The 25,345-nt window shown below is 42.9% G+C and overlaps 1 protein-coding gene across 1 annotated transcript in view; it reads left to right on the top strand.

Annotated features, from left to right (window-relative positions):
* PTPRG (protein tyrosine phosphatase, receptor type, G) overlaps positions 1-25,345 on the top strand; it is a gene marked incomplete at its 5' end in the record, with an annotated part of 318,517 nt that overhangs the window by 230,192 nt on the left and 62,980 nt on the right. Inside the window, 5 exon segments of the mRNA XM_009883627.1 lie at positions 4,407-4,591; positions 6,595-6,703; positions 8,435-8,484; positions 10,878-11,676; positions 20,755-20,887. Coding sequence (XP_009881929.1) covers positions 4,407-4,591; positions 6,595-6,703; positions 8,435-8,484; positions 10,878-11,676; positions 20,755-20,887 — 1,276 coding nt within the window.

The raw sequence follows: 25,345 nt of genomic DNA, 5'->3' as shown, positions 1-25,345 counted from the left end.
TATAACCGCAGGTAGCATATGCAAAAAGCATGATGAAACCCAGAAAGTTTGGCTGGTTTTGCATTTCTGTCTTTGAAAGAGAAATGTAGGCTGCTTTAAAAAAAAAAAAAAAAAAAAAGCTGTAATGTTCTTTTACGTGCCCTTTCTGCGTGGTGTATCTTCATGGGTGTATCTTCATATCAGTGGTTAATTTTTGCAAAACAATAAGCCCCCTTTTTTTCTTTCAGCTCTTTGAAACGGAGCTGCCAGGAGCTTTTGGATTAAGCTTTATCAGGCTTCAGTTAGGAAAGCCTCGTGGAGGTTACGTAGCCAAATACAACATACAAATCAAATTATGGGAGAGATGAATGCAGAGTTGTTAAATTAATTTTGTTTGTTCCAGCCCATTGGAATGTTTTTAACATGAAGAAAATAATTCTCTGCTGTATGGCTGGCCTGGCCAACGCTTAGGACTGTACGAGCACGCTACATTTGTCTGCGAGCGGCAAACAGGTTTTCTCCAGGCTTGAGTGAGCCCTGAAAGACAAAGCTAGCCAAGATGCTGGCTTGCCCCCTGCCTTCCCCGGCGGGCTGATCTGCAGCGAAAAGACTGTGTGGAGCTCACAGACAGCCCCGCACATGGCCAACAGCTGGAAACGCCGGCTGAGGCTGCCCCGTGTCAGGTCAGAGGGCTTCCTCCAGATGCACCCGCGCCACCCTCCCTCTGCTGCAGAACTTTTCCATAAGGCAGGAGCCAGCGTGTTTGCCAGGTTCTCAGTTCAGGTCATTCCTGACAGGAGAGTGAAGGTTTGTTTTTTTTCCACTCCAAGAGATCTGAGGCGTGCCACGCTCAGGGCATCGCTGCCTACTGCCGGGCATGCCCCTGGTACTGCAAACACTGAGCACCTCTGAGATGTAGACCTGTGGCCTCAGCAAAGCTTTTCTGCCTCCAGGAGTCCTGGCAGGGGCGGTCTGCTAGCCAGGACGTAGCAGCTTTGGTGTCCCACTAGACCTTCACAGGGCCATTTCTGGTATCTCTCAGCTCAGTATTGCATTACGCCACAGAAAGTCATCCTAAAAGCCCCCCCAATATTTTTATTATCCCTTAGGATCTGAACTTAAAAGGCAATATTAGTAATATTTTTTCTAAAAATAGCTGAAATGCTATTTCAGTGTGAAATGATGCTGGTTGTTGGGTTTTGGTTCTTTTTTTTTGCTCAAGCAATCATGAATTCACAGGATTTTTTGCCTATTTAGCCTGGTTTAAAAAAAGAAAAAGAAAAAGAAAAGCTTGTGTTTCTCTTTAGTGTGTCCTGATTCAGTTGAGAGGAAGATGCAAACTTCTCCCTCCCTATTGCAACCTCTTCCTGCATTTCTGTTTGTCCTTCAGCTGCACATTTTGCAAAATCAGTAGAGGTTCTTCAGCATCTAAAAAAAAAAACAACCAAGGAACCTGCAATTCTTTCTATCTTCTTTCAAAAATGCAAGGCACACCAACGATTGAAAGGAAAATTAGATCTCTGGAAAATGCCAGCTGTTTTATATATGGTCAAATCATTACACTTTTTTTCTTGCCTTTCAGACATTTGCTATGTTATTATGTATCACTTTAATTAAATTATCAAATTGAATTATTGGATCAAATGTTTTTTTATTCCATTGTGTCCTGAGCAGGTTTGGTTAAATTAATAAAACCATATGTTTCATTTTATAAAAAAAGATTTCTTTTTTGCCCATTCATAATCTGTTAAAAACCAAAAAAGCGGCTGAACAGAAAAGGTTGGTTATTCCTTAATTACATCAGGTACTGCAATGTGCCTTGGAGTAACTGGAACACAGTCATCCTAAGTCATGAAAATTTTGTGATATTTACTGTGAAATGGCAGTGTTGTAAATTCAGTCACCTTTAGCTGGCTGTGAATGAGGTTTGTCTTCGTCTAAACTTGTCTCGGTGAAGTCGTTGGACTCAGCTGCTGAAAAGTGCTCATGACCTTCTTGGATCAGGGTGGAGGGTCAGGGAAGGTCTTCTTACTTTGAGTCTGTGAGGCTCCTATTTACCCTTGGGAAATACCCACTTCTTTCCTCTGGCATGAGCTGTTCTGAATGGCATTCTGAATGAGCTTGCTGGTGGCAAGGAGTGGCATGGAAAAGAGGATGTGACAGTCCCCTCTCCCGAGGGTGGCTTGGGGTCTTTGTCTGGAAAACAGCTGGCTGGCCATGGTTCAGAGGGGTATTGCAGAGAGGTAGACCTCTCTGTCTCTCATGAAGGTTACCTGGTTGAATTATTTCTAAAACAATTTGATACGTGATTATTTTATATATATAAATCTCTTCATGGCCTCCTGGAGGAGGAGGACTGGATAAGACTTCTAGGTCTGGGTAGTCCTTCACCCTGGGCTCCTGTCTCTGCTAGGGTTTGATTAGGTGGAGGGATAAAGGCTGGCCTGGCGTTTTGTCATTCTGTGATGACAAAGGGCTTCAAAGGGGGCAGTTATGATTTATTGGTGCAGTTATCAATAAACAGTGATGTCAGTGAGAATTGATCTCACTATCTCAGCGGGAAGAGGTGAGCATGGAGAGGCATACCAAGGATAGGGAAGCTCTTAAATAGTGACAGGAGCAACTACTTTCAGATGTGCCCTCTCAGCCGGGTCCTGGCCACCTTCATGCCATGCTCTGTGGCACCCTGGCTCTGCGGGCTCCCTACAGAGACCAGGAGGGAAGGGGTCTGCGGGCAGCAGACCGAGGTGTTGCTTCTGCCATTGCGGCATTGCCAGCAGAATGTCATTTTAGTCCCTTCAACTCAGTGTAAATAGAAACTCATATTTGTTTTGTCAACAATATGAGGTACTGCAGGGTCTGTTTGCTTTGCTGGATCATCCTTCTGGGTTAAGCAGAAGGATCTATGGGAAAACTGCAAGATTGTCACCACTTGTGGCAGGAGCAAACACCAAAGATCTTTCCTGCCCAAGCATATTTCTGCAGTATATGTTCTCTTGTTCAGGCTAGCTGCAAAACGTGAGTTATAACTGCACAAATGCATTTGACAGGTATTTTTCTATTGTACTGGTAATATTGGTGTTTACTGCATTTAATCATTTTTATTTAGGAACTGTAGCTATTTCAGTAATGTAACGGCAGAGCTACATGACCAACCTGCAAGTCCAGGCGTAGGAATAGATATTCCTCCCCTTCAATGCTGCCAGGACTCCTTAGAAGAGAAATAATGGCCAAAACCACACACAGCTACGTACCTGCAGAGCGCAAACAAGCTGAATGTGTTGGCTTCAAATGGAAAAGTCGTACTGGGAAGAATAATTCTGCAAACAGTGTCAGCGTGATGGTCTGGGTGACACTTTTGACTTTCCCTGGCAGAAAAGACCAGCTCCTTTGCCATGGCACATGTGTTTAGGTATCATTGCAAGTGATTTTTCTTGGTTCAGAGTTTATATTGGGAAAGAGAATGTGAGAATCTGCCCTGAATTGTGTATTTTAAACATGATTTTTAAAGCTTGCGAAAAAATCTAAACTCTATAGTTGGGAAGTGCATGATGCGCTTTTTCGATAGCATATGAGTGCCATCTAGTGTTCTTCATTAGTACCCTGACCTTTACATTTCGATGGCTTGAAAAGTGTTTTCTTCAGCGGCTGCAAGTGGTCTGAGCGCACCCCACTCCTCCTGGGGTGTATGGGCTGGGTTTGCGCCTGGGCTTGGTCCTCCCTGGAGACGTTTGGGGTTTGGTGTCTGCAGTAGGCACAAGCCAAATTTTTGCGTGCTGGTTAAGCTGTTCCCGTGCAGATGTCGGCACCGACTTCAGCTTGGGTGAGAAGTAACTTTGTGCCTCCCCGCTGTGGGCAGGGTTAGGAAGGCGCAACTTTCGGAGGCTGGCTGGAGGGTTCCCCTGCCTGTCACAAGAAGGAGATGGCCAAGGACCATCAAGTGCCACTCTTCCCTGTGCTGGTCATACGTTACTGACAAAACAGTTGAGAGTCTGTGAAGGAAAACATATAGAAAGGGGCGGATAAAGTGACTTTTGCTCATGTGCAAGAATGTACTGGGTTAAGAGGAAAACACTTACTGACCCAATAGTGTCACATTTTCAGAGGTTCCAACTCTTTCTGGGGCCTGCAGAGCACACCGGAGTATTTATCCCCTTCATAGAGCAGGAGACTGTGGGCTGAGGAAGAAGTTGAGCAACCTGCCTGCAGAGAATGGATTCTCTCCCTCCCTTTGCTCTGGAGAGCAGAAAGCAGCTGCAGGTGGTGTTAAATCCCATTGGTCTCAGTAGATTGCAGTCTAAGCTATTACCGTAGGCAAGGGCATTAAAGAAAAAAAAAAATGGCTCTCAGAGTGAGGCACGGTTCTTCCTGCTTGTTTTCTCTCGTTTATTTAGGAGAGCTTCCTATTTGTTCCTTCTGTTTTTTAGCATGCAGCACTCCCCCGGTCAACATGAAAGTGCAGCCTGTGAACAGGACAGCATTGCTTGTAACCTGGAACCAGCCAGAAACCATCTACCACCCTCCGATCATAAACTACATGATCTCCTATAGCTGGACTAAAAATGAAGATGAAAAAGAGAAGACTTTCACCAAGGACAGTGACAAGGACCTGGTAAAACCACAGCATCAACCCCAGACATATGTATCAAGCTATCCTTATATTGTTATTTTCACAGTAGAAGGAAGCAGAGGCAGAAAGCAGTTGTTACCTTAAAGACAGGCTAGAGTTTAACTCGCAAAGAATTGCTATGAAAATGTTCAGCATTAGTTGAGCGTTGTCTAACAGATTACCCAAAACACTGGAGTGTGAATTTATAGTTTGTGTGAGTGCATAAAGGACTAAATCTGCAGACACTTTTTCATATACTGTTGCTGAGAAGCAGCTGGCTCGGGAAATAGTTAGGCTCTTAATACCTTTTGGCTTGTGTCCAGCTCACAGATTTTCACATTAAAAGCCCGATCCCCCAAAATCTGCTCCCGGGCTCAGGCTTTTCCCTGTGCACAGCCCCTTGCAGGCTTTGGAGCAGTTTCTGGCAGTAAGCGCCGCCAGCAGTAGGAGTTGCACGGTCAGGGCTAGAAGATTATTGTGGAGTGGGCCTGTACGAGCGCTGCCTATGTCTGGTGGTGGGAGAAAAAGAGGGGAAGAGCAAGATGGAAACACCGATCTATCTCCTCCATTTAGGATTTGATCTGCTTGTCATTCTTGTCTAAGTGGAAGCAAGTATTGTGCCGGTCTTTAACATTCTCTGCATATAAAATCAAAGTGACATACTCAGGTTTGAAAGGCCTCCGTTTATTGTTAATCAAAGAAAGCCTCTAGAATAATGAAATCAGTAATTGTATATGCACATGAAAAATGCAGCAGCACAGAGTGTTATTCCTAATGACTGTTATCGTATTTTTTTTTTCAAATACACAGTCCTCTGGGCCCATTCAATCAGTTATACAATAATACTTCTCTTATTCCCTTAGATGAAGATTCTTTTACTTCATTTCCATTTATATTTTCAATTTCCCCACTAGACATTGTTATCTGGGTCACATTAGGGAATGATGTGCCTCATGAAATCAGAGAGGAATCTATTGAAAGGCACCCAAGGTTATGATGTATTGTAACCTCTCTCTTGTCATAACTTCACACTCTTAAGGGAGATTTTTTTAATCAGGTATAAGGAGGAGAGCCTTAATCAGCAAAAATGAGGTGGGCACACTGACAGCATCCTGTTTTATGTAAAAGAAATAATTAAAAGTGCAGACGATGTGATGGAGTGATAGCTTGGAAATAAATTGCAGTGAGCCCCTGTGCGGTGCAGCAGAGCTTGGAGGTTAAGAAAGCAATGACAGATTAGTCTATTTTAGGGGCAAAAGAAAAAAAAGCTCTTTTTGAGAGAAAAGTGCAATTTGCTTTCAGTGCTCTGCTAGGCTGTCCCGTCTTGAAACAGAGCTAGACAGTGTTTTGCTAAAGAGATCACTGGTATTTCAAGTGACCCACACTTTTATTTGAAATTGAAAACACATTTCAAGTGACTGGTGCTGTCTGCTGCAAGACATGAACTGATGTGATCATGGACTAAGGCAACACAAAAGAGTAGCTGCGAGGCAGCAAGGCAGTGTCTCTGGTGTAAAAATGCACAGGGACATCCCAGTGCAGGGTGCTGAGCCATCGTATTGTACAGGCCACCGGCACCAAATTGCCATAGCGAGTTTGTTGTGAAATAAATAGTCAGTTTGAACATACAGTGACTTTTCTGGGCTTATTCCAGATTGGGACTTGGATCTCCACCTATAAAAATTTCATTTTAGTTCCTGTACGTTCATTTTTTTCTGAGGACAGCAGAGACTTTCAGGCATGAATACTGTCATGAGAGTGGATGTGGGGTGCGTTCATTTCTTTCTCGTGACCAGAGTCTGGGTGCATCACTTTTATCCCAGGGAAGTCCGTTGACCTTGGTCCTACCCTCTTCCAGGGGAGCAGCGAATCCTTCTGTTTAGAAATAAGTTTGTCTTATATGGCAGAAATGTCCTGTGTTAGCCAAATGCTTTTTATGTTTCAGACTGATCGTGGACATTACTGTGGGGGTAAAAAACTGAATAACATCTATTTTTTTTAAACAGAAGGCCATCATTAGCCATGTCTCACCTGACATCCTTTATCTGTTCAGAGTTCAAGCAGTTTGCCGAAATGAAATGCGTAGTGACTTTAGCCAGACTATGCTCTTTCAAGGTAAAAAAACCCACATACATATTTTCGCATTATGACTCTTTGTGTGTTTAACATTTTCTTTGCAGAGTGGAATGTGTGGAATGATTTCAGAAGATGTTTGAGTGCGTGTAGACAATGCTAATTTCAGATTGTGGCCAGTGACTTTATCAGTCCTATTTGTAGTGATGAGGGTTTGCCTACACATCTTTGCTGGCAGATTTCATCAGGTTTTAGGAGAATTCCGAGCTATTCTTGGTACTACTTTTCTAAAACGAACCCATCAGAGACTACTTATGCATCAGAGGCACAGCTATAGCAGAATGTGAGTCTGATCAGTGTCTGTTTTATGTAAAGAGGAAAGGAGATCAGTCCTACCTTGACAACCACATGTGGAGACGTTCAGGTTTTACCATGCACAGAACCTCAGTGATTTCCAAAACATACATATTTAAATGAAACCTAAAGAACCAGATGCTAAGCTGTCCTTTGTCATGGATTTCCTTTTAAGTTTGTTGGAGAAATCTGGTAAAGCTGAGACTTGTAGAACTTGATGCTTTTTGAGTTTTTTAAATGTTGAAATTTTGCTCCTTCCTACGAATCTGTTACTACTATTTTTTTATTAAATAGGGCAAAATTCAATTCTGCTGAGAGCACTCCCTCCCACTCCAGTTCACAGTTATATAAACCTTGGAATGGGTAATGGAAAACCAAAACAAGCAGAGAGTTAAAAATGTAAATCCTTAAGGTGAAGGAAAGAGTTTAGTCACTTGGGTTTGATGCTGCGTATGGAACAAAATGAGAGGCGCGTTTTTAAGTGTGATTTTTGGAAAACGTGGAGGTTTTAGTCCCACTTTGTTAGCACTTAGCATCTGAAGGATATCAAGCTGTGGACACAATTTAGTTCTGTTCCAGTATCATGCCACAGTGTTAGCAGCATTGCTGGGAGAGCAGGGATCAGATAACAAATCTCCTATCCAAGCAATATCTTTCATATGTAACTCTCAGTTTCATGGTACCTCAGCACAGTGTTTTGGACTTCACTTTAAGTGCCAGGCAGAAGTCAGAAACTTCTATATTAATTCATTATGGCCTCTTTTTGGCAGATGTGATAGAATGGAAAAGTTCTTTGAAATTTGACCATGATACCTATTTAATTACAGTTAAGAGTAAATCATTATTGACAGTTTTGCCAGATATCCTTTGGATACTCTAACTCAGCGTTCAAAGCAGTGAAAGTGATACACACATCTGCAATGGGAATAGATGTTACATCTCTTTCCATGTTTCCCCAAAAAGCAGCCCTCCTTCTAATCTTTGGCTGTACCCAAGCTCTAACTTAGAAAAAGAATTCACTTCAGCTTTCAAAACACTCTTCATAGGCTGATTATAGTTATAGTTGAGATAAGCATTAATAAATAATGATGATAATATCATAAGAGCAGAAAAAGCTGGTATCATCCCCTGCTCTGGCTTCCTGCTTAAGTCAGGATGTTTCATCCAACTTGGGTTTGAAGGAGAGCACGTGTTTTCTGGCAGTGCACTTAAACCGGCATTGCCAGGTTTAAAGACAAAAGAATCTGTCTTTACACAGGAGTACAAAGTAAGGTGAGTAATACCAAATGAGCAGAGTTGCTTTTACTCCAAACTGAGACCCGCATATGTATTTTATAGTAGCAATATTCAGCAGTTTAGCAATTTTAGCTCTGCCTCCCTTCCCAGCCTGCTGACGCGCTGTTGTTCTTTGTTTCTCAGCTAACACTACTCGAATTTTCGAGGGGACCAGAATTGTGAAAACAGGAGTGGTAAGTCGTGGCCATAAATCCCTGCGGAGCGCGGCCGGGCAACGGTAATTTGGGGTGGCATTCCCACCAGGTGGCAGCACGATGTTGTAAATCTGCGACAGGACCGGGCTGCCCTGGGGAGGGGGTTGTTCAGACCCTCCACAAAAGGTTTTATAACATACCCAAACTATTTGGAGGGCTTTGGGTTTTCTACCTTCATGCTTCGAGAGGCTTTGACCGCTGGAGAATCAAGTGTTAAAAAATCTTCACAAATATCTATTGAAGTCATACCGAGGGGATTTGTAATCTTAATGACAACTCTGGAAATAAATTTAATTTCTTTTATTAACTGGGTGACCAAAAGTATATGCAACAGGAATAAGGCTGCACGCACAGCATCTTTGCTCTTCCAGTACTCTAAGGATACCCGCTCTTGTGTGAATAAGCCTTAACAAGCTCTTTGTTTTCATTTTAGTTCAGGTGAGACTGTAACGAGTCACTGAAGCTGACTTTTGTATTCCAGAATCAGAAATGTTGATACATTTACAGAAAAACTGGAATACACTGTTTCAGTTTTGAAAGCACCTTATTAGGTTATTTAACATAAACTATCCATAACCTACATTTCTTGGCATCCGGTGTACTGAATTGTTCAGTCAAATTTATAGACTGAATTCATACTATTGAATTTACTCTAAGTACATTGGTTCTGATTTTATTCTGCTCCAGTTTGATATACTCCCTAGTAAGCAAATAACACATACAAAGCTTGAATTTGAATGATTAATGTTTGTTCAATGATGTATAGAGGTATTCTAAATGTATAAAAAATGCTGTCAAATTTTAATATTCAGTCCAGCTTTGAGACTGTGCATGCCAGCAAAAAGCAAATCTCACAGTGCCTTAGGGATTCGCACTGATAAGTATCCGAATGTTTAGTTGCTTATTTAAAGTTTTGGCTTGAAATCTCTAAAGCACAGGTTTTCATCTGAGATCTCAGGTTCTCTGTGACTGCAGCTGGTCAAAAATAACGTGAGAAAGCAGCCTTTCTTGGTTTGCTGCAGCATTTCGACTACACAGCCTGCCTGAAACCAGGAATTGCAGAGATATGCAGAAATACTGTTAAGTTATAAATTTCAGTTCCAAAAATAAACATTTGACAGTTTTGTTCAACGTTCAGTAGCACCTATTTAACCCTTTTCATCCTTGTCTGATGCATACTGTTCCGGCTAATGCTCCTCTTCCTGATGAATTCAGTAATGTGAGAAATTTTTCAGTAAGTTGGAGAGGGAGCGTGGTCAGGTTGTCCGGGCAGAACTGCCGACCCCTTCTTCCACAGAATTACTCCTTGTGCTTAGTCAATGCACTTCAGTGTCTTTTTCTGCATGTAATTCAGGAACAGGAATGATTTGCCTAGTTCTTTAAGTACATACCAAGGTTTTTTATTTCCAATAGAGCATATGTATGTGTGCACAGAGACCCTCATGCACTGGGTTGACAGTAGAATAACAGTGGCAGGGTGCAGGGGATGGAAAGTCCATGGCTCGTTCCCTGGTTCCTCTCAGCTCCCCAAGGGAAGTAGGCAGTGCCAGCCCTGGCTCTGGGTTGCTGGTGGTGGCCAGGGAGAGCCCTGTGGATGGGGAAAGCTGAGTCTATACATGAGTGTCACAGCTTGGTGGTCCTGGTAGAGGTGGTGGTGACTTGCTGAAGGGCTCCAGACGCTCTCCAAGTCCTTCACGAATGCCCAGCTGGCCATGCTGCAGGTCTTTCCTAATGACAGTGATACCTCACTGCAGCACCAGTCCTTACGAGAATAATGCTGATGGGTAAATTAAGGAAATAAAAATAGTACTGTTCGAGGCCCTCACAATGTGTGTAGGAAGACGCAGAGTTCCCTGTCAGAGCAGACCCACCAGCCGCGGATGCTCACGTTGGCAGTACAGCCCTTATTTTGGGACAGCCCTTATGTAACGCTGTATTTTTAAACTTATGTATTCCGAGGATTAAAGCACTGTGAGTAATGCAGCTAAACTCATTAAACTCTGTTACATCCTCCTCACCCCTGAGAGGAAACGTTACTCACAAGTCACCGGTGACGTGGGTGGAGAAGGTCCCGCTGTAAAATAAAGATAAGGATAAAGATGGTTTTGATGATAATGATTTTGGAAGTGGTAAATGCAGGGAGGTTTCCTCCCTTCGTGGCTTGCCATGTAGCTCTGTGGCATGTCCCGTTCCTGGCTCAGCCCTGCATCCAGCTGGTGTAAGTCTCTCATTTTAAGAGAATAGCAACCAGAATGGCATGTGTATGGAAAGGGAGGGAAAAGCATAAGAAAAATGACCCCAGGTAGCATATCACGGCCCCTGCTGATGCTCTCTCTGTTTTCTTCCTCTCTGCTGCTGGTGACCTCCTCAAGCCCACAGCATCTCCTGCCTCCTCAGCTGACATGGCTCCCATCAGCTCCGGCTCCTCCACCTGGACCTCCTCGGGGCTCCCCTTCTCCTTTGTGTCCATGGCCACAGGGATGGGGCCTTCCTCCAGCGGCAGCCAGGCCACCGTGGCCTCAGTGGTGACGAGCACCTTGCTGGCAGGGCTGGGCTTCAGCGGTGGTGGCATTTCCTCCTTCCCCAGCAGCGTGTGGCCCACCCGGCTCCCTGCGGCGGCCGCCCCCAGCAAGCAGGCGGGACGGCCGGTGGTGGCCACCACCGAGGCCGCTGCTGCCGCCTCCCCGGGGCCAGAGCGGGACTCGGCGCTGACGAAGGACGGCGAGGGAGCCGAGGAGGGGGAGAAGGATGAAAAGAGTGAAAGTGAGGATGGGGAGCGGGAGCACGAGGAAGAGGAAGAAAAGGATGCTGAGAAGAAGGAGAAAAACAGGGTGACAGCGGCCACAGAGGCGCGCAATAGCACAGAGTCCAATGTGGCCACGGCTTCCCCCAACCGGACTGCCGAGGAGGAAGGAAATAAAACCATACCGGGGGAAGATCCAAACCAAAACATTGCCCCCACGGCTGGAGGTCCTGAGGAGGAGAGCTTTGCCGAAGCAGACACTCAGCCCCAGCCGCTCCCTTCCACCCAAGTGCCGCCAGCGTTCACCAACGAACTTTACCTGGGGAAGATCCCAAGAAGACCAGAGACAACAAGAAAGCCTCCTCCAAAGGAGGACAGATTTCCAGAGGAATACCCCTCAGATAACAAATTCATCACCATTAACCCAGGTGAGTGACCTCCGGGGAAACTGTTTTTACCAGCATAAGGCTGTTGGAAAATAACACAATCCAAATTCCTTACTGATTTCTAGTAGATATATTTTTGTGGTGCCTGGCTTCATCCTATGGGCAGGTCATCACAGGACCCAGTCCACAAGTTGTTACTGGGGGGAGGAGAGGGGGAAGGAACGTCCTTTTATTTTATTGGGACAGATGCATGCCCCTTGTAGTGCTTACTAGAAGAGAAAATTCGGAAAAGGTGTTAACCCCCAACATGCTGCATTAAGAATTTTGTTTTAAAAAAAAAAATAGAGAGGGGAATGTGGTGAGCTATAGCTGTGAAATTAATTTGGAAGATCGGTTGCTGTGCTGAGCTGGTGTTTCATGAGAAGGTTGCTATATGTGCTGTAAGCTAATTTAGTTTATCTGCAGGATTCTCCCTGATTGGGCTTTGAGATATTCTCCCAAATACAGGATCATCGCTGGCTTATTTCTCACCACAAAACCTACATGCTCTGATCTTCCAAGACAAGGCACCTTTTGCACTAGGGTTACCTTTTTTCCCGTGGAAAAAAAAAAAAAAGACAACCTTAGTCAGGCAGAGTTCACGTTTTTTCTGTGTTTGTCCTGATGAGAATTACCGATGCTCCTGTACACGCCAACTCTGGATGTATGTACCAACTCCACAGTATGTACACAGCAAATACGACCTTTTGGAAGCATGCCCAGGTAATCCGCACGTGCACCGAGCCCTGCATGGTCAGGATTTGCTGCCCAGGCCTGTGCAAACAGGTATCTCATGGTGCTCCCAGATCACTGTGCTGGAAGTCCAGTGGGTATGCACATGTCTCTGTTTGGGGAGCTCCAGGCACCGGCGAGGAAAACAGATCTTATAACTGCAAGGAGCAAATGGAGTACATGCGTATGGATTTATTTGCAGAGGAAGGACTGAGATTTAGATACAGTGACGAGTTTATCTGAGTGATTATGTGTATTACTGCAGCATTTATAAGATAGTGCACATTTTTTTGTTTGTTTGTTTTACTGTTATTGTTTATTTTGCTAATCTGTAAACTGTTTTGTAATTGTGTTTTTCCATCAAAGCTGTTCTAGAGTTAGTATGAAAAAACCTTACATATTTATTTTCCCCTACATTTATAGACACAAAAATGCCAACATTGTGCACTCAGTTATAGCTCAAAACCAATTTGAAAAACAAAGCTAAATCCAATCTTTAATAACATTTGTTACAGAAATGCTGACCTGACTCTAATGCTATGAATCATAACTATTCTGTAAGAGAACAGATGAACAATGCAGAAACCAAGAAACCTGCACCAGGTTGTGCTGATTTTTTTAAAATATGCTGCTGTTTCTCCTCAACTGGAAATCTTCTTCAAAGTCCAGTGCTCCCCCTGAATATGGTCCGAGATGCCTGTCAGGCAGCTTTCAACATACCACTTGCCCTAATCACCTTTTTATCAGGAAGGAGGGAACTTGTCCTAGCCATGCTTTGCCATGTTGGGAGTAAGCCTTCACCACCATTGATGTTCACGCCCAACTAATTCAATCTGCCTGCATAAACCTGCCTCTGGGATAGTTGTCTTTGGTTCTTCCTGCCTTCTGCTTCGCTGTTTCTTGTGTGCCAGTTTCTTGGATGGCCCAAGTACAATGTCCCTTATACAAGACTTAGAAAGGGGCTCATGGTGTATTCTCAGCCTAATAAATTGGAGGAAAGACGGGCAGTTGGTGGTGTTTCTTAGCTCATGACAAAGGGATTGTTATTAGATTGGTTTTCATTCCATGGTGAAGTTAAGACGAAAAAGATGAAAATCAATGACATGGGGAAATACTGTTAATATTGCTAAGAAGTACTTACTGGTTATTGTGAATTGTATCCCCTTAGTCTGTAGTGATTTCTGTCTCTTTTTAGCATGCAGAGAACTATCACTGAAAGTGGTTCAATACAGCTTTGCCTCCTACTAGACAGCCTCTTTTAAGAGCTCTGCTCACTTGCAGGCTTGGAGGCATGAAGTGACCCTGCCTGAAGACTGCACGCAAAGACGATCAGTCTTGAAAGGCCTCTGCAAATCAGGCTTTCCATACTTCTATATGGAGGGAGGATAACTTACTAAGATCACCGTGTCTTACAAAAATGGCATCTGAAATATACAGCACATGTTCGTTGGGGGAAATTAAGTGAAAGAGTTGCCTGTTTCACCCAATTTATCCCTAGTTAAATCTCAGTTAAACTTCTGGTGACGTACCTGGGATGAGGAGAAGGAGCTGTACCGCATTTTCAGCTTTCCAGACAAGCCTCTCCCAGGCCCCTCAGTGTACTGAAGAGGACACTGGGCAGCAGAAGGGCTGAGAATGGCTATTCAGAGCTGAAGAAGGCCCCACTTGTACCATTTTCCTTGGGGTAGAGGTTCATTCCCTGTCTTTGACCTCCAGGTGGAAGAAGTTAGGTTGGTCACAAACGTGGTGACTCCTTGTCCAGACATTGGGACGAGCTAGTGTTTTTCAACTCTGAGAACATTTTGAGATGTTTCTTATTGGCTTTGGGACTGAGGCTTTCAGTCTGAATCATAGAGTGTACCGTCAGCAGGTTTGCTGATGACACAAAACTGGGAGGGATGGCTGACGCACTGGAAGGCTGTGCCGCCATACAGTGTGACCTGGACAGGCTGGAGAGTTGGGTGGAGAGGAACCTTATGAAATTCAGCAAGGGCAAGTGTAGGGTACTGCATCTGGGGAGGAATAACCCCATGCATCAGTTGCAGGTTAGGGGCTGACCTCCTTGAGAGCAGCTCTGTGGAAAGGGACCTGGGAGTCCTGGTGGACAACAGGTTGACCATGAGCCAGCAATGTGCCCTGGTGGCCAAGAAGGCCAATGGCATCCTGGGGCGCATCAAGAAGAGTGTGCCCAGCAGGTCCGAGGGACGTCATCCTCCCCCTCTACTCTGCCCTGGTGAGGCCGCATCTGGAGTACTGTGTCCAGCCCTGGCTCCCCGGTTCAAGAAGGACAGGGAGCTGATGGAGAGGGTCCAGCAAAGGGCTACTAAGATGATTAGGGGACTGGAGCATCTTTCTTACGAGGAAAGGTTTAGGCACTTGGGTCGTCTTAGTCTAGAGGAAAGACGACTGAGTGGGGATCTTATTGATACTTACAAATACTTAAAGGGAGGGTGCCGGGTAGATGAGAACAGTCTTTTTTTCAGTGGTGCCCAGTGATAGAACGAGAGGCAACAGGCACAAACTTGAACACAGGAAGTTCCATCTAAACATGAGGAGGAACTTCTTTCCTTTGAGGGTGGCAGAGCACTGGCACAGGCTCCCCAGAGAGGTGGGGGAGTCTCCCACTCTGGAGACATTCCAAACCCGCCTGGACGCCGTCCTGTGCAACTGCTGTAGGTGACCCTGCTCTGGCAGGAGGGTTGGACTAGATGAACTCCAGAGGTCCCTTCCAACCCTGACCATTCTGTGATTCTGTGTATGAGGACCTTGTCCTTCAAAGTCTCTTCAGACAAGTCCTTCTTTTCTTTGCGTCTTTTGTCCCCAGGCTTCTGCAGTGGATAGCTGAGGTCTACCTAACCCGGAATTTGCCCAAATACTGCACTAGATGTGTCTGAGTAAGTCCTGGCTGGCCTGCTGGGAGTTCTCCCCCTGTAAGAAGACTCTTGAGAAGGCAGGAGAAGGAGCTTTCCTCCAGGCTGGATCTAGGTTACCAAAACATACGCCAGCAAAACCCCCAGATGGTGAATTGGCCCATCAAACACCAGCATGAAGCATAAGACTAGTTGCTTCAGCTTAATTGCTTTCCACAGTAATAGAGAAATTTGCAATTCATGTAGACACACCTGACCTAGCTCACAAAAGGAGTTGAGTTCAGGTAATCTAGAGACATAAGCAAGATCTTTTCCTATGAGAAAGGGCCTTAAAAGTTTTCCCTAACAAGGTAAACCTGAAATCAAGACAAGGACCAGCGAAGCCAAGAGGACATTGCCAGAAGTGTCTGGATCATTCCTGAACATCAGGACAGTTACAAGAGGGTGACGGCCACTTCCAAAGTGAGCAGAAGGAACCCCGGTGGCTTACAGTGTCCCGTAGAGGGCAGAAACTTTTTTGGATGCATCTTTTCTCCAGGAAAGCAGTTTTTAAAAAGCTGTCAAGGTTTCAAAAATGTTTTTGTGAGGAGAAAGTTTAATCATTTTAAAGAGTAGAAAATTGTTTCATAACAATGTACACTTGTAAAATTAATTATATAGCATCAAATTAGCAGTTGTAAGGAGATAACTGAATGGGGAAGTACTCATGAGTGTGGATGATTAGAGGAGAACAGGGAACACATGAGAAATTACGGGGAAAGTGCGAGGCCAATTAGTACAGCAAGGCTCATTTTCTTTTAGTGCTTATTTCACACACACATACACACACACCTCTCCTGAGGCCATGTCATTATTTTCCAAATGGCATTGGCCTCTTCTTGTCTGGTGGTATCGGCCAACACTAATGATTTTCTTCTGTCACTGAACGCTTGCTTGCATTCTCCTCTTTCATTTTCCTGATCATCCTTTTCTCTGTTTTGGTGCCCACATTAGACTAATTGTACCTTTGATCTGCAACTGTTACACACGCAGCTGCTCACCATTGTCCGCAACTCTGAAACCTGAAAATTAGAAAAGCAGCAATTAGAACGATGCTGTACCAAAAAAAAAAAAAAAAAAACAGGAGGAAGGAAAAAAAAAGAAAAGTGGCATGATTCAGTTATGATTCAGTTAAATCAGGCTAGAGCAGATATTATCCCACAGAATTTTGGTTTGTTGTGCCGGACAATTAAACAGATCCTTTATATTTGGCAGGAGATAATGAATGGGCTGTTGTGAGCAAAGTAATAGATGTCCAGTTGGGGCTATTGCCTGAGTCATGGGCTGGGACTGAGAAGAGAGGTGTGGGTTTGGCCCTTGGTCCGAACTTCACCCAGGTCCTCCCATCCCTCAGCGCTCACCCTCATCTGCCGAGTTCCTCCCATGAGAGGGCTTTGTAGAGAGGTTGTGATATGCAGGGTTGAATTTCAAGCCCGGTGTATGCTTTTAGGAGAGGCTGAATTTTGGTTTTTCAAACAGTCTTTGCCAGGTCTGAGGTTACAAAAGCCTTTTGGGGATAACCTCATTAAGATAATTAAACATCTGTGTAATTCTTTCTTTCTCCATACGTCGCAAGGATTATTAAGCTGTATTTTCATGTGGCACTTGAGCCATTTTGCATGGCAACTTAGAGGAGCAGAATGGCTTGAAAATAAAAGGACTGAATTATTTGATGTTTGCAAACACTATGAATTTCAGATATCTGACATCAGGATTAAATATGATTGGCATCTGTTTACAAAACAGTGAAAAGCCGTGCTTAGTTGTGCACAGCCTGTGAATATGACTACTGCAGGCTTTAAAGAAATAGGGAGAAAATAGCAGCACAATGACATACAACTTGTATAAAGGTAATATTTAAAAAAAAAAAAAACATAGGGTTTTGCCTTTTCATAGTTGAATAATATGGACAATATTATGTTCCAGAATTAATTGATACCTTTGTATAATTCCATAATTTTATGTACTCAAAGGAAAGATAAGCAGGTGACTTTCTTTTAAGTGACCGGATAATCTACGGCAGTTTGGCAGTGGGGGGGGTTCTTTTGGCCCCCAGAACACACGTATTGTCGTAGTTAACAGTATCTGTAACGGTACAACAAACAGAACTTTGTCCTGGCAGTTTATGCAATGGATGATAAAGGTAGGTAGGTTATATATTACAGCAATGGTTGCTTATTATAGCAAGCAGTGTTACTTAAGGAAAATAAACACGTTTCTATTCTCAGGAAGCCATTACCAAGAATACGCGGAAAAAGAGTACATTTCACAAATTGTAGAATGCCTCTTTTGTGCCTTGACCTTTGTGCAAGAGTTGCACTACCAAAGGCCCCCTCGCTGCCCAGTGCCCTCTCATACACTGTGCCAGGGCCTCATCCGTGCAAGGGCTGGATGGAACTGCTGAATGGATGGTTCACGGGAGTTATGGATTTTTCCAGACGCAGGAGTAGATTTAGCGGTGCCAGGGCTTGTATCATGTGGGACCTCCTGAAACAGATATGCTGTAATAATTTTTGTTCCTTCCTACTGGGATGAATTCCAAGCCAGTAAAAGGCAAACTGAATTAATTCAACGAAGGCATATGCCACTGGAAACTGTTTACATTTCTTAGCAAAAAATGGAGTTTCCTGGTCCATTTTTAAGCTTTTTTTTTTCTTCTCTCTCCCCCCCCCCCCCAAAAGCAAGGCTATTGGGGGGCACGGTTAAACGGGAAGGATTTTTAATATTTTTTTTTTTTTTTCTCCCCCCCCCCCCCCAAAGTACAGCGTATGGTGGGCACCGTTACAAGGATATGCTGTTGACACTAGCAAGGCTGAACGTTCTTGGAAAAGAGTGAAATGCTGACTATTTTTTATTTTATAATATTTTGTTATGTAGGAGAACAGGAAGCTCTAAAGGCCCAGATCTGTCTTTTTTTGCGTGCGTATTTTCTTCAACTCTTTTTCCAAGCTACCTAGTGTGCTGCCTTTCCTTAGGCTCTTCTGCCATGACACTCAAGAGACGGGCGCCAGCGCTCCAGCTGTGCTGCCGTACTTCTGGCCCCAGCTGTCATTCTAGTACAATTTTTATTGGCATTGGTTTGTTTGAGCTCTCTCAACACTTTCCTTAAGCAGCGGAAAACACCTAAGACTTTTTCTTTGAAGACGGCACAGGAAGAGTCTCTTTTATTCTGAAGCACATCACTGCTTGGGCATTCCCAACTGGAATTTCAGGGCCAACCATCAGCACGTGGGAATGGCATTTGCGATTCTAACACTCAGCATACTAAGGGCTTTCTTATCCTCACATCTGTGGTATAGGGAGTTGGCAGGGTCAGGTAAGTGTGTTCTCCACAGTAGACTGAGTACGAGGAGCATCGTGAGCACTGCAGAATTTAATAGTGTGCACTGGGACTCCAGCCCATGCTGTGCTTACAATGGAATTTAATTTTCTTCCCATGCAAACAGAAACATATGTTTTTGTGTTGAAATATGGGGAGGTGAAACTAAACAGGGTACTGTCCTTGGAGAGAGATGAAGCAACACCCTAAGGGATGTAAGGTGGTGGGATTGTTTGGCTCTCCTACTAAGTTTTATTACATTGCATGGTTTTTTGCTTTGTCCCTTTTACCGTTCTGATTAGTAACACTTACCTCAACAGGCTTAATTTTTTCATGCTGTTAAATGATTTGAAATGCACTGATAAAAACCGATGCCTCAGGGCTTATGATTTTTGCAAGTTTGGCAAATACAGAGAATAAGCTTTTGCTCTAGTTTTGGGGTTGTTCTTTTCCTTATACTTTGCTAGTCAAGGAAATCAAAGACCTGTCTTAAAAACGGCATGTTGTATGTTATTAGTATGCTGTGAAGATGAAAGCTCACCAGGTGCTTGAGGTACAGTGTTGTGTGCCTGTTGTGCAAAGTGGCACTTTTGGAAACCTCGGTGTAGCCTTTCGTACTGAACTTGGAGACAACTGGCTACTCATCTCTTTTTTGATCCATTCTATACTCAGTCCACGCTCACTTCCCCCAAACATCCCTCTGATTAGCACCTCATTTATGCTGCTTGCTAAAGGACGTTACCTCCATCAGCCTAGTTCTTAAAACTAGAAAGATTTCTTGCTGGGCTTGCAGCAGCCTGCAGCCTTGCTCTGTTTTCAGCAGTCAGGCAAAAGCATTTACAATTAACCTTTACTTCCATGTTAGTTGAATTTTACTCCTGCCTATGGAGGAGTATAATCTAAATGCTATTAAAATAGAGTATGACTTCATATTATGTGACATCTGGTGACTTCCAATTATCTGTGTTTTGCCTGCCTACGGTGAAAAGGCAATTATGTTCTTCTGGTAGGATTTGCAGCAGTTTCAGAAGATATGATAATACAATCCTGAACGGGGGCAAGGAAGCACATTGGTAAGGAAAGACTCACGTAGGCTAAAAAGCAGAAGTCAAGTGCATATGTTTCAATCCCCGTTCAAATCTGAAGCTGTTTACACTAATCTTTTCCCATTTCATCCTGTTGACAGGTATTGATCACCTCCTGCCTGTTTGTTAGGAAACATGAATAAGATTCAGAATCCGCTTCTGTATTTTTCTTTTATCATTCTGTCTAAAAAAATTTATTCATCAAGTCTACATGAATTTGCACAAATTAGATGTCTTTTGAAATACGTTGATACAATGTCTATGCTCGTTGGCTCCAGTACTTGCAGAACCTCTAGATAGTCATCCTATATGTGATACGGTAATTTTAACAAGATGTCATGCGAAAAGTGAAATGGAGTTACTCGCCCAGATCTCAGGATATTGACCAACTTTAATTTTGTTCAAAAGCTGTGGCATAATGATTTCTTCTGTCAGTTACAACACATCCTATCCATTCATTCATCCATCCATCTTGACAATCCATATGCTAAAAAGTGCTTTCGTATGCAGTAACTCACCAGATTGTGACAATTCCGCAAATGATGTGACATGACACCCAACATGTTGAGGATTTTTTATTTTAAGATAGTTACCAAGAAATTTATTTCTGAAGCAAAGTATTACACTGAGCTTTGCAAACAGGGCTGTCCTGTAGTGTTGAGAAACGGAGCGCATTTATCTGCAAATGCTGATGACCGAGCAAAGCGTTTACTTTGTTACTGTGGAGAAATGACTCAGTGGGGTACTCCACATCTGATAATAGGTGCTTGCATGATAGAGTCCTAAAGTTGTCTATGAGACTGTAATTACAGGCAGTAGTAAAATCCAAGCCATATGTGGCAATAAACACCATACTTCTGTGCTCTCATGTCTCAGACTAAAGACAAATGGAGTCCCACCCTGCAGTTAGAAGATCTTTGCTCTGTTTACTCATACCATGTAAAATGGACAAGCGATTTGTTTTGCTTACACATTTTTCCATACAGGAATTCTCTTTCCATTTAGTGATTGTTTTTGTTATGTGTTTAACACACAGCCGACAAGAACAGCTCCAGCATGGCCACGAGACCTTCTCCTGGTAAAATGGAATGGATCATCCCGCTTATTGTGGTCTCAGCATTGACCTTTGTGTGCCTCATTCTTCTCATTGCTGTGCTTGTCTACTGGAGGTGAGCCTGTTTCCTTTTGCTTGGAAACTGATTATGATCTAAAACGCATTTCAGGTGGTGGTTTTTAATGTGGTCCTGTGTTTTATATTTTATTAGATGTTACGGTGATAGATGGCATTAGATAACTCTGGATGCTAGAACAGCTCTGTTGGTTAACTATTAAGCTCTCTTAAATACTGATTTTTGTGTCATGACAATGAGCTTGGTAGAGCTCTAGCAATGGTACATCCATCTGTAATGCCAACAAATATTTTCACAATTAGTCCCTCTAATAGAGCTATAAAAAAGTATCTTTTTCTTGGCCTTCAGGAAAGGCGTGTGGGAGAAGAGCCCAGTCAGACTGGACTCGGTTCCATGGGTGGCTTTGCCACAGACCTGCTGTGGGATCTTAAGCAGCTCTTTTCTTCCTTTGACTGTACTTCAAGAGAGGGGGGGATAAGCTTGTTTCATGTGACATGGCATTGCTCGGAGTAGCGGTCCTTTAGCATGGGTGGAGTGCTCAGAAGTGCAACCTGCAAAGTCTTGAAAGTAAAGATTGCCTCTTACAAAGAGATACTGTCCTTTACACCAACGGGCATTGGTCCAGTAGTGAAGACTCAGATTGGCATCAACAAATCCACCTCCATTCCACTTAGAGTAAATTAAAACCTGCAGCACCTTCTTGTGCCAGATCAAGAACCCAGAGACACCTCATTTGTCTGGTAGTGAAAATTAACCGGGGATTAGCCGCCCAGAAGGTATTTAGGAATTACTTCAAAATCTGATTACGTGGGACACAGAGAAGTAGCTTTGATGAGAAATAGCAGTCCATTGATCATTATATTTGCAGAATCAATTAAAAAACTACCAAGCTGTTTTTCAGTACACCCATTTCGCTGACAATTAATTGGCCAAATTGTTGAGGCTGGGAACATTTGAAAGTATATTAATAAATAGATGACAATAGCCTTGTGAAAATCATTTCTATTAACATTTGAAAGTAATTAACATCAATAAAATTGCAGTGATATGTGCACAAAAGCTGAAATCGGAAAGGTTCTGAAGATCCCATTGTAGCATTCTGTCCTTCAATATATATTTTCTTCATTTGAAGGACTAAACTTGGTCACATTCACACGAGGCAAGCCCTTGAAGGATATGGTATATCCTGAAGCACGGAAATATTTATCTTCCATTGATACGAAGTGCTCTTCTAAGGAGGAAAGGTTTTGAAATAAAATGCTAACTGCTACTATCAACAAGAATGTTGGTGCCTCTCATTGTTTGGAAAACATTTCCATTTCCTGCCATTTCACTAACGGATCGAGAGAAATAGTTGCAAAATTAGTGTTTAATTCACTCAAAGAGTAACAATACTGTCCCTGTGAAGATACTAAAGTTGAAAAGTACTGACTTAGTGACCAATAGTTAGGGACTAATTTTTGATAAATATTGGCTTTTATTATAGATCATAATACCACTTGAGTCTAAAATTATGATACGTTAATTAAAGTTAAATACTTTTTAGCTTCAAAATTCCTAACCATCCACCCTGTAAAATTTTTATTTGCTTTGCAATAACACACATGCACATAAATCAAGGAATATACATTAACAAAGACTTTAACTGAAACCAAATTACTTTTGCGGGAATGTTTGCTATTTTGTATACGAACAGCGATTGTTTCTTATCTGCTCTCCATAATATGTGTGAGTAGTTAACATTCATCAGTGGCTTTGGTAATATTATAAGCGTTGTCATTAATACCCTTGACAGCAGCGGATCAATTTTTTGTGTATAATTGATACTAAAAAAAGGTGGAGATTAAAAATTAGTATCGACATGGATAGTATGTCATGTAGCAGTCAAAAGATTGTGAAAAATACGAAGCAACAAATTGAGGAAGAATAAACTAACTTGAGAGCACACGTGTACTAGCTTCAAAATAATCTCCTGTGTCTACCTTTGGAGTCCTGAGGATTTTTTAACAAATACTGAGAGTGTATAAAAATGTCAACGTGGGTGTTTTTGGATAAATCAACAAGCAGCTAGAACACAAATCGTCCACAGTAACATTTCACGTTGTGCAGCCCGTCTCATCGAAGTGGCAACACAGCATTTTTTGTGCCCTTTTCAGTGTGATTACCTTTCCTTAGGAAAAATAAAATGTTTATCTCTGTGAGTGTTTTAAAGTAAGGAAAAAACAGATCCTCAAACACCACAGAGTCTAATTTACAAGTTTGAAAGGAACAGTGATCTGGATTTTCAGGAAGAAATACTCAGCTTAAAATGTAATGGGCAACATATGGAATAATTTGCTAAATAACACCATCAAAGCAAATGGCATGAAAACGAGTTTGAGACAGATTTTTCAGTAAGGGAAACATGGTATTGAAGTGCACAGCAGAGAAACACTTGTTATGAAAGGATAACCCTCAAGGGGACAGGCGTGTTGGACCAAGGGGTCTTTTCTTGCACCGCAGTTCTTTGTTTTGGTGTGAGAAAAAGCACTACAAAACAAAACTCAGAGAACTAGGAAATGCAGAAGAGACATGGTTACCCTTTGGCAATACATTTTGAGGGTAAAACAAATGATATTTTCACTTTTGTGGTTTTGAGCATCTGTGGGATTAGATGATTTGAGACCAGAGGTGACATAAGTAGAACAATGAAGCAGAGCGAAGCCTTCTGCTTGTTTGCATTGCATGGATGCCCTGTTATCCAGGGACCAAAATAAGGAGTCAGGGAGATTGCTTGGGAAGATTTGGCAAAGCATTTAGCTCTGTTTGGATCCTTTGTAACTCATTCTGCAATACAGCAATGAAAGAAGTTTTGTGATGATGTCTTGTTTTAAGGAAGCTTCATTTTCTGTTCCCTTTGCTTGAAAAGGAGAGTGATAGGAAGCAGTCGCTGTTTGATGAAGCTTTTCCATTTATCTGTTGAGCTTCCATGCTGTGTTCATTAGAGACTTTTTGTAATTGAATATATTTGGAAATGATCTGTGCAATTTCAGAACGAGACTCCCTTATTTGCAGAGGTAATTTGCTGTTCTCTTCTTTTCTGTGTGGATCCTGGACAAATGGCAAAAGAATATGATTGATGTTGACGAGAAAGGGTCACTTCCGTCTTTTGAGCATGATGGCCATCTCAGTAATGAAAAGGGATGGGAACTTGCAGGCAAGCAGCAGCTCTGAATTACCTTTCTACTCAAGTTTCCTGAATTCGGTACTTTTAATGGCACTGCTGTGCAAAGAGGGCTGTGCGATGTTAAGTTGGTAGAGTGGAAAATAAACTAGGTCAGCATAATGAAGCTGCAAAAATTGTGCTGCCTCTTATCCCAGAACAATGAGGGGAGCACCATCGCGGGGTGACCGGGGGCCACGAAGTTCGCTGGGGCTGGTTGGCAGTTGGGCTCCCTGGGCGGGAGGGACAGTGACGGCTGTAATTTAAGTTTGCTTCTGTGCATCTTTGATTCCGTGCGAGGACAAGCTGGCCTGGCTGATCCTTGAGCTGTCGTGGGCACACTGTTGCTCCCAGGACCTCTAATGCTTGAAACGGATTTCTTTTAGCATTGAGTCGAGAATTCGAGTCCTAGCAGCCAGAAAAGGTGAGGAGACCGGATCCTCAATTTACTCAAGATGTAGATTCACCATTTGCTTCTGCAGTGGCACCGTGATACTTCTTTTTTTGCTTTCATTCTTTTCATACTGGTTCCTGAAATTGTCTGCTGTAGGGACAACCCCTGAATATTTCGAAAAACTATTCACTGGGATTTTAGGATCTTTCACTGGAGCAGTACTAGCTCATCTAAGAGCCCGTTAAAACGTGTGCATCGTAAGGTGCAGTTTCCCAAGCACATTATTTTTGCATTTCTGGGCATTTGTTTTGCGTCTGTGTTTTTTTATACCCAGACTCAGTATCGTGAGATCCTTCTGCAGTTCTTCAAGGTCAGTTTAAAATTTGACTTGGATTGTCTGCAGTCTTTGCCACTGTTGTTCTCACAGCCTTTTCTACGAGCTCTGAGAATTGCAGAGTGTGTTTGGTAGTGACCTCCAAACTATTTAGGGATTGGGTGTGACTTCAGTTTTTTTTGCAACAAGGCAAGTTCCTATAGCATGCTGAGCCATAATATGGCTTGAAACCTGTCTTTTCTAGCACTTCCACTGTATTCTGTTGGAAATTGAACAAGTCCTGAGTATTGACACTTCAAGGGAAACCCAGGGTCAGTGCCACTTTCTTTTTCACAGAGGTGCAAGAGGGTGACTAAAGTTGGGAAATCAAGTAAAATACTTTGATACACATTAACTTCTGTCATTTTAGAAAAAAAAAAACAACCATATTTTAGGAGTGACTGGTGACCTTCCACTGTTTGTTTTCCATTCTAATTTTTGATCTAAACACTATAATGCTATAGATGGTGGTTTCAAAGGGAAAAATAAGCAGAGAATATTAAGAAGCAATTAAGATTTTAGAGTTTA

Source organism: Charadrius vociferus, unplaced genomic scaffold (genome assembly GCF_000708025.1).
Source record: "Charadrius vociferus isolate BGI_N301 unplaced genomic scaffold, ASM70802v2 scaffold324, whole genome shotgun sequence".
Classification (NCBI taxonomy): Eukaryota; Metazoa; Chordata; class Aves; order Charadriiformes; family Charadriidae; genus Charadrius; species Charadrius vociferus.
This window is presented reverse-complemented; position numbering and strand designations above follow the sequence as displayed.